Source organism: Buteo buteo, chromosome 9 (assembly GCF_964188355.1).
Source record: "Buteo buteo chromosome 9, bButBut1.hap1.1, whole genome shotgun sequence".
NCBI classification, from domain to species: Eukaryota; Metazoa; Chordata; class Aves; order Accipitriformes; family Accipitridae; genus Buteo; species Buteo buteo.
Window position 1 is genome coordinate 8,535,709 of NC_134179.1, and position 15,415 is coordinate 8,551,123.

A 15,415-nucleotide genomic window follows, 5' to 3' on the forward strand; every position below is an offset into this window, starting at 1 on the left:
CGGGACAGAGACGCGCCCCCTCCCCCCCGCGGATCGCAGCTCTCCCGGTGAGCAATGGGGGTGGCCCTGAAAAGGGCCTTTGTGTGGTGCCGGGGGTGGCCGGCCGGCCTAGTACTCCTGCGACTGCTGCCCGCTGCCCTTCTTGCCGGCCTTGGCGGGGCCCGCGCCGCCGCCGCCGCCCGTCTTCTTGGGCAGCAGCACGGCCTGGATGTTGGGCAGAACGCCGCCCTGCGCGATGGTGACGCCGCCCAGCAGCTTGTTGAGCTCCTCGTCGTTGCGCACCGCCAGCTGCAGGTGGCGGGGGATGATGCGCGTCTTCTTGTTGTCCCGCGCCGCGTTGCCCGCCAGCTCCAGGATCTCGGCCGTCAGGTACTCCAGCACGGCGGCCAGGTAAACGGGCGCGCCGGCCCCCACCCGCTCCGCGTAGTGCCCGCGCCGCAGCAGCCGGTGAACGCGCCCGACCGGGAACTGCAGCCCAGCCCGGGAGGAGCGAGACTTGGCCTTAGCTCGGGCCTTACCGCCGCTCTTGCCACGGCCAGACATGGCGCCTCCCCCCTCCGAAGCTCTGCGGCGAAGTGGGGCGGGAGGCCCCGCACCCAGCCTTTTTATAGCCCTCCGCGAAGTACGGCTCAGCTCATTGGACGGGGCCGCCGCGCCTCGCTATTGGTGCGTCTGCCGGAAGAAGCTTTTTGCTGACTGGTCGCCTGTGCGATACCACCGCGCTTGCCCCGAGTCTATTGGCGACGGAGACCGGCCAATGAGAAGGTAAGGCGCCAAATTCATACGGTGCTGAGGCATACCGGTGCGCGCCGCTGCCGGGGGGGAAGGGGAAGGGGAAGCGGGGGAAGTGCGGCGCCGCTACCGCCCGGCCCGCGGCCGCCCGGCCCCGCGGCAGGACTTGCGCGGTGGCGGGCCTGCCTGCTCGTCAGGGAGCTGCTGCCGGTGCAGTTGGCAGCGGCGGGCCTGCGTTGACTGCGCTCGGGACGAGCTGACCGTCTCGCAGAGGGCCCCTCTGCTTCCCGTCCACCCGCGGGCAGGCAGAGCACCCACCGCGCGAGCGCTAGTGCTCCTGACAGGAGGCGGTAACGCTTCGAGATCAGCTCTGTGTGAGGAGCTTTGCCTGTGTCACCCCTTAGGTTACGTGAGCGAGGGCTGGTGGCGGTAACCCAAAGGGGCGGAGGCGATGGGGCACTCCGATGACCGCACCGGCAAGGTGCCACCCCGGCTGGGCTGCTCCCACAGCTTTTTGAGGAGTGGGGTCGGCCCTCGGGCCCTGGTCTTGGCCCGGCTCCCCTCCGGAGTGAGGCAGGGGGGCTCCTGGGATCCCTGCAGACTGAGCAGGATCCCTGCCCGTGGGGGTATTGGGCTTATGGTGGCATACAGGGGAAGAACGTTTGGGGATGTGTAAAACCTACTGCGAAATCCTTTTTAGGGGATTCTCGGAATGTGTGAAGGGAAGCACCAATGGTGGAGAAGGCGTCAAAGAGGACCAGGAGGAAAAAAACATGGGAGGAGTAGCAGGGTGAAGAAGGTGGTCGTGTGTGAACAAACTGCTGATTGGTAGCCTTTATCTCTGCAGTCTGTCCTGTCTCACTCAACTCCATTTCTAGATTTTTTTCTTCCACTGTGAAGGGACTGTCTACCCTGTGTGCATGTGAATGTCTGGATGTCTAAGCGCCAGCAACTGGTGTCAGGCCACAGGTCAAAGGGGCCAGTGTATATGTTGTACCGGCGAATGAGAAGACTGGAGCATGTGCAGAGGGGAGCCAGGGCTAGGGTGGAATGCCAGTGTGCGTGATCACTAGTGAATGAGCCAGGCTAGCGAGCAAGATAACAGACTTTGGCGCCAGGTTTCCAGGACCAGATATGGGAGCCTTCGGGGTCAGCATGTTGCTTACTGGAGGTAGGTCTGAGCCAGCTTACTGGATAAAACAGGGTAGGCATCTGCAAGTTGGCTACTGGAAGGCCATACATCTGGATCAGCTAGCAGAGAGACTAATTCCTCTCTCTCCCCCCTCTCTAGGAGAGAAGATTTGAGTAAGAGCAAGTAGTGTAGTACTGTGGACCTCAGGTGTTCATATGCCCCGGTGCCAGGAAATCCAGCAGCTAGTTACTGGACAGACTGAGCGTTTAAGGCCAGCTACTGAAAGGATTCATTAACATTTGTGTATGTACACGTATATGTTTATATGAATACACCCTACTAGCAGACTTCCAAACTCATCAGCTGGAGAGGAGGAAGAGGATTTGGCCACTTGTACCATTCACATTTGAGTGCTGTGTATTTTCTGTGTTGATCAGTGTTCCTGGACATATGCATTTCTGCCTACCAGGAATACGTTCTCAGCCTTGCTACCGGCTGGACCTGGGTGTGTGGAGGTGTGGCAGCCTTGCATCTATTAAGTTACTGGACTCAGCAACTTCTACTGTCACCCATCTCAGCGTCCCTGTCTTTGCTGTTGCATTATTTCGCTTTTCACTCCCATTAATCTTGTGCAGACTCTTTAACCTGGTACTCCAAGGCTGTGTGTGTTTATCTGTCAGGAAGGCAGCAATTCTGTGGTGAACTACAGTGCCAGCTACTGCTATATAAATAACGATTTGTATTTGAGGAAGAGGTAATTGCAGCCTGCAGGGTCTTACTTCCACATTAATCTAAGGCTTTTATGAAAGTCCTCTGTTACGCAAGGACACAGCCATCCTTACTCTGCTAGCCTGGTCCAGACATGTCCTATTCCACGAAGCAAGGTGGGAAGGCAGATGATAAAGATGTTCAGAAATAAAAGCCCTTTGGTGGGAACATTCCCCGTAGCTGTGAAAGAGAAGGGAGCCTGCCGCAGAAACGAACAGCCCCCTAGCAGGGTAGAAAGCCACAGAGATGTATCGTGTAACCTAGTTTTGCTGCGTGTCAATATTCTTGAGGCAAAGCATGAAGGGGAAAGGGTACCATGAGTTATTTTATTCTCAGAGCGCTCTTGAGTTTTGGGTATGGTTTATAACATGTCACTCTCTGTCCATGGACCAAAGACAGGATTGGAGAAGCCAGGAGAGGATTCTGGTTTACTTGCTCTGCTGTACAGAGTCTCATGGAAATGGAAGTTCCTGTTTCCTCTCTCAGGGAACAGTAACATGCTTGCTAGATGTATAGAGATTTCATCCTTCCCGCTTTGCTGTGAGTAAACATTTGGGTCATTTACTTCCCCTCTGAAAGGTATTCCCAGTAACAATGATGTTCAAGTAGCAGTGACTCTTTTCTGTCAGCAGAATCGGACAAAAGCCTTCTGTGCACAAAAAAAAGATGATTACAGTTCAAGACTGGCCCACGCAGAGTAGTTGCTTGCATTCTGACAGGTGTCCTGAGGTTCTCGGAGGGCCGGAGTAAGATCAGTTGAATCATTTGGTCAGCAACTGGAGAAAATTGACTGGCAGGTACAACTCTTTCCCCTGCTCCTGACAGCCCAGTCATACATCGTAAAACAAGCGCACTAGTTGGTACCGGATTGAAAAAGCAATCATGCTACCCAGGACCTAGGTAAAAATGAGACAGACAACAGAAACGTTACAGTGTTAAGTAGTTTACAGGCTGGCAGATTCCTCCTTTCCAGATGGATTTGCTGTGCTTTCGAGCGTGCCTCGTTTCACTAAATAACACCACTTAGGCTACGTTTTTAGGTATAGAAAGATGAAAGGCAGAAGTCTAGCCAAAGTCCTCAGTTCTTTGTCCGAGAACTGTAGCTATCCGCAGGAGATTTCTGCGTGTGCCTGCGCGCAGTTGCATTCTGAGGACAAGTGGACGAGATGAACAGTTGGGAACAACTCTTTCCTCCTTAAGGAGAAAACGTAAACCCTATGGTTTGTGATGGAAAATACCTCGTGTCAAAGCTGCAATTCAGCATCCTTACAAGAAGGTGCTGCCAAGACTTCTCTGCTGTGACTGGGCTCAAGATCAAGCAGTACGTACTTCCCGTCCTCTCCCATCCCCGATGTAGCCTGCCTAAGCCCTGCTCAGTCTCCAGGTTTGTTTGCTGGAAGTCCTTCCTCACGAATGGGAATTTGGCTGTCTCTTCTCTTTCCTAGTAAGAATCTCTTATCTTTGATCTGAGGATGAAAAAATAATTTTATTGTGGGCAACTAAACAATGCAGGCCTTTCCAAAAGCAGTGTTTCTACTATATTATGCATGCGAGTTCACATGCTGAATGGAGGTAGCGGCAGTATCTGAGGCATGTTATCCTTGCGCTCCAAGTTGCTTCAAAATACTCCTGCACCCCACTCAGATTTCAGATACCGCTGAGGTGCCTGCCACGCTTATGCAAGTCCGCTGACCGGAGATAACTCCGGGACTGTTATTTGGTGTGACTGAAAAACAGGAATGTGGAAAAAAGGCTGTATCGGGTCAGAGTGACAAGGCACTCCGCTTTCCTAATGTTTTTCTAGCAGCCAGCGATTCGTGCCTTGGGACTCTTTTCAAGCTAACCTTAGGGACTTTATTAGCTCCCAATGAATGGGGCGGGGAGAGGGGGGGAGGAATCAGTTTCCTCCTTGAGCTCTGATTCTCCTCAAGTTGCACAGCTCAATTGCATCTTGTGTGAAGAGCATGACACTTTACTTCCCCCTTTCAACTCTCGAGACCGATTTGGATCTGTTTCTATTGCAAAGTACGTCTTTCTACTGGAGGAACCATTTGTCTGACCTGAATGAGTAGCAACAGGAGAGTGAGATTTCGCTCGTGGGTGGGTCCAATCAGCTTTATAACAAAGTTAATAAGTGTCATATTATTGCACTCGGTGTATTCGCCATCTTCATCTGTTCCACTCCTCACATCTACTATGTGCAAGATCTTGACTGCCTGGGGAAAGAAATGTTGCACGCTATTTCACCAGGTATGTTTGGTGCTCACCGGCTGGTTTTGCTCTAGATCCCTTTTGCTGTACCATCCCTGAAGACTCGCTCGTGCTCTTACTGAAAAGACAGGACAGGCTTATGATGGTCCTGGGACATGGCTAAGCGTGCTGTTCTGAAAGACTGATTATTAACACATTCGACTGACTGCGAGGGAGGGTGACACACTAAGCAGAATATTTTCTTCTGGATTTGAGCCAGGAAATAACTAGTGAACCCAGAAGTTAGGCATTCCCTCCCATCCTGTTCCTCTCACATTTGATCACCACCTTAAAATGCGTCTGGATTTTGAATGTTTTCCAGGTATTACCTTCAGAATGTTTGTTCCCAGGGCAGAGAGACTCTTAGTTTTGAATTTGGAGTAGCTCATCTCCAACTTCCCTGTACTAGGATTGAGCCTAAAAGAAACATTAAAATTTTAGTCTGGATAGAGCAAGGAGACAGAGAGATCCCTATGTAAGCAGACTTAGATCCCTAGCTGAGTAGCTGAGGAAGAAATCCACTGGTGGAAAAAGCAGGAATAATCTGGTATGCTTAACAACAGCTGCTGATACTGCGTCCCCAATATATGCATAAAGCTATATAGTTTTAAAAATAAAATAGAAGAATCTAACAGCTGCAGAGACAATTGCTGATATGGCATAGTGCCACAGAATGCCTGCTACTACGAAATCTTAGCAGATCCTACTCCAACAGCATTAAAAGTGGCCTGTATCAATTTCCCTCAATCTTGTAGCTGAGAATAATCACATTCTAACATTGTTAAAAATCACTCCTCTTTATCTGGGGCAGGCCATAGTCAGAAGAGTTAACTTCTTTGAGAATCCTCTACTGTGTGACTCGCTCGTAGCTGGCAGAGCGAGCCAGCTAACTTTTAACTATAAAATTTATTTTGATGGCTTTTAAAAAGAGCACCTACCACCACCTTTCTCAGCTGGTGTTGGAGATAAAAGGCACAATCTGTGGTACCGTTATGGGTCACTCTGGTACGTTACCTCGGCAGCCGGTGACGGGGACAAGGAATGATGTGGAACAGTTGAGGCAACGAGTAGAGGAAGTTGAGCACTTGTGGGATGAAAAAAAGCAGCATTGTTTTGCTAAAGTGCCCCAAGATCCCCACCACAGCGAAGGTCATGCCAGCAAAGTAGCAGAAGGTGTCCCCAACAAACACTCGAGATGGGTACCTGCAATCCACAGGGCAGAAAAGCAAAGGTCTGTCACAATCGCTGTTGCCATGAAAATGACTTTATAACCACTGAATGTATTCCCACATGGCAGGCTAGGGGCCAAGAGGGGATCTACACCATAAAAAACAATTGCAGGTATTTACGCTAAGAACTGCGGGACTGGGACTAACCTGACTTTCAGAGAATACGGTATGAAAAAATGGCTAGTGAGACATTTGGGGGAGTGTATTCTGTGCATTTTGGTGAGCCAGCATGACTGGAATTGTTCTAATAGAAACAAAAGCTACCGGTGCCTCGATGCTTTGCGCTCTTGGTTCTAGCAAGAAGCCTGTCTACGCTCCAGTGTCCCACCTGCACATTGGTAAGTGGTTTGGTTTGTTTGAAAAGGGAGAAAGTAAAGGGAAAGGATGCTTCTGAAGAAACTCTGAATGTCTGTCCTCTTACCAGTTGTGGTAAAACAGCCCCAGCGTGGTAAAAAAAAAGGGAATCATGAAGTAGAGGGAAAAAATGTGATCATCTCGATAATCTCCTACAGAAACAAGAAAAAAATGCATTTGTGATAAGACAGGACTGGTTGATTTTTAGTAATACCAGATATTGAAATCTAGGATTCTATCTCCCTTTGCTTTTTGCATGTGCAAACATATATGTTATCTTCCTTACCATTTAACTCTACAATGTTGAATACGATGATGGAAGCAGCTATCACCAGAGACTGCCCTGCTTCAATTCCATTAATTCCAGCAAGAATGTTGATGGCGTTAGTGCAGAACACTGCTAGCATGCCCATGTACACATAGTAGAGGATACCTGCAGATCAGAGCGAACCAAGTGCTTTAGTATTCATAGGCAAAGCAGGCCTCGGTCCGGTTCACCAAAGCTCTCGCTTCCTGCTTTGTACAACAATCCATTACCTAGTGCTCTCAGTGAGTTTTGATAGCAGTAGCTTACTAATAAATCACTCCCTGTCCTGTGAACAGCCCTCACGTGTACACGTATGTACAACATGGTGATGGCAGCAAACCGTTGCGACATGGCAGCAGACTGTAGTGCTCTGTTTCTGTCCTTTGGTCATTCTGGTATTGGCAGCCGATCACCCAGCTATCGCCAGAATCCTGGAAAAATGATCAGTGCCTATCCATGTGCAGTTGAACGCATGCTGGGTTTCTGGATGTTCTTTCCAGCCTAATACTTAGTGGGTGAGTTGTGCCCTCTCTTTGGCTACTTAAGCAAATCCTTCGTGTGTTCCCCCTGCAGCACAGAGTGCCATGAGGTGACCCTTTCTGCCGATTGCTCGCCGCTTGGATGATGGCTTTGGGTGATTCATAACTTACCCAGGTCCAAGTGCATGCCCAGCAGCACCCGGAAGGGCTTAGGCACCACAATGGTCGTGTTCCCAAAGTTGGTGAAGTAAACCATGAGCAGCGGGAGGGAAGCCATGGTAGGAAGAAGGAGCTTGTGGCGCCAGCGCAGGTTCAGAACGTCATCGGCAAAGCCCAGGAAAATCATGCAGCAGATGGCGAGGAGCGAACCGATGAGCTCCACGAACTGCGGAACAGAGAACGAACGGGACCCTGATTACCAGCGGCCACTCCCTGCCCATGCCCACCACACGTCCGGCGCCAGGCCAGACAAGCCTCACCTCGTCATAAGGAAAGGCCGCACACTGCTCCTCCACGAAGCATCTCAGGAAGGGCACGGGGATGAAGCAGAAGAGGGTGATCAGGAACACGGCCCCGCTGATCACGCCCTGTGCTTCGGGGCTGAAACGAAGGCAAGGTGGGGAGTCAGCCCGGCCGATCCCCGGGCCGGTCTCGGGGCCGGTGCCGGGCCGGCCCCGCGGTCCACAGTTCAGCGGGGCAGCGCTACTCACACGGGATGCCGCGAGGCCTTGTTGAGGTCTTCGCCGAAGAGCCGCGCGGCGAGGAAGTGGTCCTTGAAGGCCGGGATCAGCGTGACCGTGGCCGCGAAGCCCAGCAGCGACCCGCCGAGGTTGATGAGGAGGGGCACGGCGGGCCAGGCCGCCATGGCCGCGGCGGGCGCTGCCCCTGCCAAGGGCAAAGAGCGGGGCCGGGCGCAGAGCGCCGCCCGCCGCCGCCTCCCGCCGCGTGTTTCCAGCCGGAGGCTAGAGAGGAGGCACCGGATGCGCCCTCCGGCCCACCGGCCAGGGGCGCGCCATCTTTGGCCCTGGCGCGAGCCGCCGGCCGGCGCGGGGCTCTGCGCGGAGACCGGCCGCGGCCGGTACCGCTTTCGGCTGCGCCGAGGGCGTCCGTAAGCGCCCGTGCCCGGCGCGGGAGCCTGCGTGGGTCCGTGCGGGAAGTGGCGCTCGCCCCGGCCCGGGCGCGGCCCCGCGACGGACTCCGCCCCGCGGCGCCCGCAACCGCCATGGCCGCCTCGGCGCCCCTCGAACCGGCTCTATTCCGCCTCCCGGTACGTCACTTCCTCCCCAGCGGGGAGCGGGCGAGCCCCAGCGGAGGAGCGCGCGGCGCGTCGGCAGCGCCCGCCCGGCAGCCGGCACCGCCTTTTGTGCCCAGGTCTGGGAAGCGGCGCTTGCGGGCGGCTGCCGGCGACCCCCGGGCAGCGCAGCACTGCCAGCCGCCTCCGGGGCGGGGAGCCGGGTTACGGGGGGTGGGGGTGGCGCTCCCGCGTCTAGCGCTGGCGGGATGCGCGGGAGCGAAAAACGGAGCGACCGTCGGTCTCCTCGCGCCACGCGTTTCCTCACATGCTGGGGGGGAAAAAAACCAAACCCAACAATAAAACGTCTCACTCGAGCTCTTCAGTCGCCGGGCGATCTGTAGCAGCTGTTAGAGCCCCAGGGGATTATTCCTGCGGGGGGGGGGGGGGGGGGGGGAGTCGGGATAGGCACCGTTTCTCTCCACAGATGTCGCGTTTAGGTGCGAGTCGGCGGGCAGAGGCGGGAAGCGGCAGAGGGTGCGGTAGCAGCCAGAAGGGCTTTCCCGTGGTGACCCGAGGTGGCTTCAGACGGCTTTTCCCGTGCTGCTGCTCTGGGGCGGGGGGGTGGCCAGAGACCCTCCAGCAGAGCCAGGAATCGGCATTAGCCGGCCGCTGCTACCCTGGGTCGCGGCCGTTGCGAGGAGAGGTGGTCGAAGCTCGTCTTACCTGCCCTCCGCAGCGCAGGGGGCCCGAGCTGGCAGCGGGCGAAGGGCAGGCTTCGGCGCGCCGGTGTGTCCTGCGTGCCTGGCGTAGGGCGGGGAGTCGCTGCCGGTGAGAAGGACGGCGGCGTTACGAGAAAAGCCGTCTTAATCGGGGCTCCGAAGGCCGGCGGGGAGCTCGGCTGCCAGGGCGCGGCCGCGCTGCTGCTTCAGGCCGCCGGAAGAGAAGGCTCGCGGCGGCAGCAGCTACGAGGGTGCCCGGACGGGCGGCCGCCCGTCAACGACGTGCGGACCCGGACGGGGGGGGGGCCCACAACCACGGGAGCGGCCTCGGGAGGGGAAGGCGTGGAGAACCGGGCCGTAAGCTACGACCGGGTGGGGGAGGGGGGCGTCGGGCCACGGGGGAAGACCCGCTGCCCCCTTCGGGCCGCCCCGCCAGGCCGCGCGGGGGCGCGCACGGCGGCGCCCCAGCGCCGGAAGAAGGCGGCCGGCGTCGGCACCGCCGCCGCCCCCGCCGCCGCGCGCGGGCCGGGGCGGCGGTTGTGCGCAGGCGGGCGCGCCGCTGGGGCCGGGCTGCGGCGGCGCGCGGCGGGGGCCGGGCCGGGCCCACGTGCGCCGCGGGGCCGGGAGGAGGGCGGCGGCGCGGCCTTCCCCTCCCCCGGCGGGAGGCGGCGGCGGCGGCTGGGACGGCGCCGCAGCGCCGGGGCCGGGCGGGGGCCGGCCCGCTATGCCGGCCGGCCCGCCGTGAGTCGCTGCGCGCGGCGCCATGGGGCCGGATCCGGGCTGGGCCGCGCTGGTGCTGCTCTTCGCCGCCTCGCTGCTCACCGTCGCGGCCTGGCTGCTCCAGTACTGGCGGTCCGCGGCCCTGCGGGCGCCGCGGCGGCGCGGGGCGGCGGAGGAGGCCGGGGCCCGGGCGCTGCTCGCCGCGCTGCTCGCCCTCCGGTCCCTACGAGAGCAGTGGCAGCGGGCCTGGGTGCGAGCCCTCAACAGCCAGGCGCGCCGGCACGGGGTACGGCGGGGCCCGGGCGGGCGGGGGCGGGCGCCGTGAGGTGGGGGGGGAGCGGCGGCGGCTTCTGGGCGGGCGGCGGCGGCGGCTGCCCTTTGTTCTCGGGCTCCGGGGAAGCGTCCGTCGCCGGGCGCTGTCGGGGGCGGCGAGGTCTTGGCCGGCGGAAGCCGGCGTCGCTTTTCGAGCAGCTTCGCGCCGGCCTGGTGGGACGGGAGCGTAACTCAGCGTGAGTATGCCGCCTTGTAAGAGCGGGGGAAGGGAGGTGTCGATGAAACCGGCTGGTGTAGCCGCTTCGAGGTTTCCACAGCAACCTCTTCCGAATTTGCTGGTCTTTATTCCCTTTAATCTCCTAGCGTTACTGTTGTATCGATCTGTAGTTTTGAGGCTTGCGAAGGAGACTATGCCTCTCTGATTCCGCGTGGAAATAATTCCACGGTAGCTCGCGTTGCTTGCAAGGCAGGTGCTTTTGCCTGCCACAGCTACAGTCCGAGTCTGTCATAGTCTCCTTTTTTTCTGTCATCTGAACAGGAAGGAAGGGCCTTTCTGCTAAGTTGCAGGGGAAGTTCAAGAGCTGAAAAAGGTTAGCGTGAAGCTAATGTGTTTGAAGAAAATGAGGTTAAAATCTTGAAGAATGCGATGCGAACTTGTGTTTGAGTTTTCCAATGAGACTGGAAAAGTCTCTCCCCTTTTGACAAAGTTACATAAGTTGTGGACTAGAGGCAGGACAGAAAAGCAGATCTCTTGAGTGCAGCATGACCACGTGAAAAAGTCAGGCGATTGATGAAGGCGGGGAGGAATGAGAAATTATTAGTCCCCCTGCCCCCGACTGTTGTTAGGTGTATCAACGTAATAGGCTTTGTAAAGTCTAACGCTGTAGGTACTGTCATGACTTTGGCTCCTTTGGGAACGTTTGCACAGCAGTTTTTCCAGCATACCTTCTGTAGCTCTTCATTTCTCTGTATTTTCGTTTGCCTCAGTGTAATATCTTGATAATAACTCGCTGGGATGAGAAGAAATTGGATCTTTGAGGGAGGTGACTTAGGAAGAAATGCTTGCTTTTGTTATGTGTCGCCTGCATGGTACCTGTCTCTTTTTGGGCAAGTCCTTTTCTGTTACAAGGCATGAAAGTTGCACCCCTGTGATACAGCCATTTACATAAAGGCTGCAGAACCTGAATGAGTGTCCTCTGTGGTTTGATCGAAGGAGGGCTTAACTTCATTGGCAAGTACAGGGCAGCTCAGTTTCAGCCTTTTGTTTTCCTGCTTAAATTAGATAGCGTTGTCTGTCATCTTGAGAGCAGAAGGGTTAATAAGGCTTGTTAAGCAGTTGTACTAGAAAGTAACTGCACAAGACAGAACAAATCTTAATCACATAAGTCAAGCGTGGTGTTCTTGAAGTTCCGTAGTCCTTAATGCTAGTGGAGCAGAACCCTTTTTGAAAGGATTTTATCAAATGATCTCCTTCAAAGTGCAGAGCAAGAGCTGTGATTATTTTCGGATGATGGTTGCCTCCTGGCATTAGGAGGCACAAAATGACCAGAATTGGGATACTTGTGCGTGATGAGCCACCTTTTGCGTTCCTTTTCTGGCCTCAGATTGGGTGTGTTTTTGTTTTACCGGTGTCAAGCATTGTAGGGCAGAGAATATTTAAAAGTGTTGTCCGCCACTCCTTTTGAAAGGATGTACGAAGTCACCTAAGACCAGGCAATGTGGATTTATAGCACAGACTGTTACAGGTTTTGTAAAGAAAGCCATAGCTGGTACTGCTTGGTCCTGGTACCCTGTATGTTGGCCGTGGGGGAACGGTGAGTTTTCTGAGAGACTTTGTTGTCTGTCGCTTCTACGAGGCGAGATGGTTGAGCGTTACTACTTGGAAGAGCAGCGTGTCTCAAGGCGAGTTTTGTTCTTGTAAGAAATGCATAGAATCAGCCTTTACAAGTATTGCAGGTATGAATGCAGATGGGCTGTCCGCGTACCATTGCGTACCCCTGTTCCCCTGCTGATTTAACTGCTAAATTGTATCTTCTGCCTGTTAGGGATGGATGGGGGAATTGACTTGTTCCAAACTACCTTTCTTAATGCTTGTCTTATGTATGTCTTGTCTTCTGATGTTGAGGTGTGTCAGAGACGCTGCTCGTGAAGCTGGGTGTTGCTTATTGCCACCATTTTGCATGGATTTGGTTCATTGGACCTGCCTCACTGATGCTCCCCAGCTAGTTTTTATTGTTTTCCTTTTGAAGAAACTAAGTTTTTGTTCCTTGTTCCATTGTGTTCAGTCCTTTGCTTTCCCACCTGTAGTTCTCTCTGCTCCATGCGTGGCATGACTTCTTACCTCCTCCTTCCTTTGCCTTGTTAGATTGACTTACCAAATGTTAGATTGACTTACCAAATGTTAGATTGACTTACCAAACGTTAGATTGACTTGGAAAGGTTGGCACAGTTTCTCCTTCATTGCTACTTGCGATAAGTGAAATTGTCCTTTTTAACAGTAATGTAGCCACACCCAGTCTCTCTTTCCCACCTTAGATCTAGCCGGCTAGCATTAGAAAATGGGAATGGATGTTTGTATCCCCGTACAGGCTCTGATGGTGTCAAAGGACAGGGTATTCAAAGTTGTTCGTTGGTTTTAGCGTGAGCTTATCCTCTGACAGGTTTTCAAGAGACTGAGTGCTCTGTTCCCAAAAGGTTGGTGGAAAAATGGATCTTTCCACAAGGGCGCAGTTGGTCTGCCAGATACGGGGATAAAGATCAGGTTAACCATCAAACCGTAAGCTGTGCCTGCTTTTGTGAATTTGGCTGTTACTTCTCTGGTGATTTTTTGTCTTTTAATTTCCTTTAATGTCATGAATTGCTTGTGCTTAGTTGTCAACAACTGAGAAAACGGTAAGGTGCCTGTTCCAAATTGGGTAGGAAGTTTTCATAGCTGGCAGTGGGGGGAAAAATTGACTGGCCCTGTTGTTGTATTCAAGTCCCATTTCTTGTACTGGTTACTTGAACGAGTTCAGAAGCCTTCATCGTACTCTAAAAAAGAGTTAGAAAACAGTCCCTTAAGTATACCAAGGGGAGGAGGAGTCCAGAGTGGGGGCCTGACTCCTCTGAGAGATGGTAGGACTGATGACAAGTAGTAGCCTAACGAGTAGCCTAACTGGGCTATGTTCTTGATCTTACAGGATGAGGTACAAGAAGATTGAGAGGGTGGCACTGTATAAGGCGGATGTGGGACTACTACATGCTGCAGGCTGTTGGAACTGAATCTTTTGTCTGGAACTAAACAAGACTAGATTATGTAGTGTAAGATTATGCTCTTGATAGTTACACTGGGTAAGACATGAGAAACTTGGTCTGGTGTTTAACATGTCAGCTGCTAAAGTTCTTCCTTCTGCCTGCCTCCATTCCCTTCTCCCTCCTTCCTCCTCCCCGCCTTCCCCTGGTCGTGCAAATAGCCAGCTGCAGCGTTGAACCCGCGATCCACATCCTGAAAAAACTGTCGTTTTTGCTGCGGAAAACTTCTGAGTGTCAGGATACGCTCAGCCGATTTATCGTATGGAAGTCAAACCCTGCAGATCCTGCTGGTGTTGAACCCTCAAAGCCAGCTCTTTATTTTGTGATGGAAAGTAAGTTCATTCTGATACGATGCATATTGTATTGAGGGGATCCGCTGCCATGAGTGACGCTTAGTGGCCCCCCTGCAGTTGGCTCAGTACAGTGCACAGCAACTGCTTCTTCTCTTTTCAAGACCTGACAGGAAAGTTGAGGGCCTTTCTCCGGGACAGAGTATGCACAGGTAGAGGCCATCCCTCTTCGGAGAGAGGGACCGAACAGAAGCGAGAAGATCTGTGAAATGCCCCTCTGCCCCATCCCATAGAAACACACCCTCTTGTCCCGTGCCCCTCTTGTCAGAATGCTGTGGCCATGGTGGCCAAGTGTCAGCAGTCACCCATATCTGATGCACTGTGCTCTTCCGTTGTGTGCCGAATTCCTCAGATTCTCACAAAATGACCTGAATTTCTATGTTCCAGAATTTAGAACTCCTGTAAGGTGAAGATTAGCTGATGGCTGAAATGGCACAGAGGCCCCTGGAGGGCCATGCTTCGGTTTCTGCTGCAGTCATTCCTCAGAAAGCGGCATTGCCGCAGTGAGTTGCTGGGTCTAAAAGCTATTCTCTGAAGTGGGGCCTGGTGGTTACCCTGGGGGGCTGTGTCTTATGTGGGTTTCTGGATAAGATCAGGAGTTACCTGGAGCTGCTTACATGTGTTTAACTGGGAAAAATACTCCATCTCGGATCCTTTTCTTCTCACGCCCCTCAGGTGTCCCATTCCTGCCAATGCCTTGCTTTTGAGCTGTAGAATTCCAGTGCTCAGCCCCCTGGTCCCCATAAAATGGGATAAAGTGACCGATCATGTAACTGGGAAAGAGATAACAATGATCTTTTTGCGAGTGTTTCCTCCTTGTGCCTTGGAATTAAGACATGGAAATTCTTTTGGACATGTGGAAGAAATGGCACAGACTTCGATCAGGGATAGAGGTGGAAGACTTAGTGTGGGCCATGAATCCAAGTAAGCTTACAAAGCCATGGAGATATGTAATTGTTGCTCAAGATGACTACTTATGTAATGATTTCAGTCACTTTGCAATCCATATAGAAAGTTACTGCGTTGCAATGTTTGGCCTAGACTCACAACTGTCCTTTGTAACACAGTTATTTTTGAGGTATCTGTCAGGCAATAAAACAACTGAAAATGAGCATTTTGTCTTTTAGCTGGCGCTTCAGTGTTGAGTTTTTGCAAGATGCGTTCTGCTGAGGAACTCTTTGCTGACTTATATGAGAACTTTCATGTTACAGCCTGTAGTGCTGGGAGGCTGTACCAGTAGAAGAAGAAGTAAGACTGTTTTAGTCTCCATTGCAACTTCGCTAACATATTGCAAGGCTGAGTAACTTTTCGTGCCATGCCCTGAGGAATTATGTTTTCAGGTGATCTAGGGGACTGCCGAATGAGAAGAGGGTAGGGACTTAATAATATGAAAGCACTCACTGTAACTGAGAAATTTTTTTAAGCAATACTGCTCTGGTCTTTTAAAAGTTTAGTGCAGTTAGGGGAAGTCAGCCTCAGGTTGACTACAGTCTTCTCCATATAGTCCATGCACACCTTCTGAAGAGTGCAGAACAGACTTGTTCTGGGCTTGGTGTGTGTTAGGTTTCTTTGTTTTG

General features: G+C 53.4%; 3 protein-coding genes across 7 annotated transcripts in view; 1 reads left to right on the forward strand and 2 right to left on the reverse strand.

Moving 5' to 3' along the window:
• Positions 1-102: 102 nt before the first annotated feature.
• H2AX (H2A.X variant histone) lies at positions 103-589 on the reverse strand. Its single transcript, XM_075035258.1, has one exon. It carries the CDS (start codon positions 541-543, stop codon positions 109-111), a length of 435 nt encoding a protein of 144 aa, XP_074891359.1. The 5' UTR covers positions 544-589; the 3' UTR covers positions 103-108.
• A 2,355-nt stretch (positions 590-2,944) lies between these two features.
• DPAGT1 (dolichyl-phosphate N-acetylglucosaminephosphotransferase 1) lies at positions 2,945-9,445 on the reverse strand. Its single transcript, XM_075035254.1, has 9 exons — positions 7,962-9,445; positions 7,731-7,851; positions 7,423-7,636; positions 6,752-6,898; positions 6,533-6,617; positions 5,897-6,085; positions 5,212-5,299; positions 4,693-4,848; positions 2,945-3,528 (listed from the first exon to the last, which is right to left on the reverse strand). Exons 1-9 carry the CDS (start codon positions 8,114-8,116, stop codon positions 3,463-3,465), a joined length of 1,221 nt encoding a protein of 406 aa, XP_074891355.1. The 5' UTR covers positions 8,117-9,445; the 3' UTR covers positions 2,945-3,462.
• A 351-nt stretch (positions 9,446-9,796) lies between these two features.
• C2CD2L (C2CD2 like) overlaps positions 9,797-15,415 on the forward strand; it is a 32,194-nt gene continuing 26,575 nt past the window's right edge. For 3 of the 5 annotated variants that reach the window (XM_075035252.1, XM_075035253.1, XM_075035249.1), the window contains exon 1: positions 9,798-10,210. In XM_075035252.1, coding sequence (XP_074891353.1) covers positions 9,968-10,210 — 243 coding nt within the window. In that variant the 5' untranslated portion in view covers positions 9,798-9,967. Of the gene's footprint in view, positions 10,211-15,415 lie in introns of all 5 variants that reach the window. The other 2 variants (XM_075035248.1, XM_075035251.1) reach the window with 2 other exon arrangements.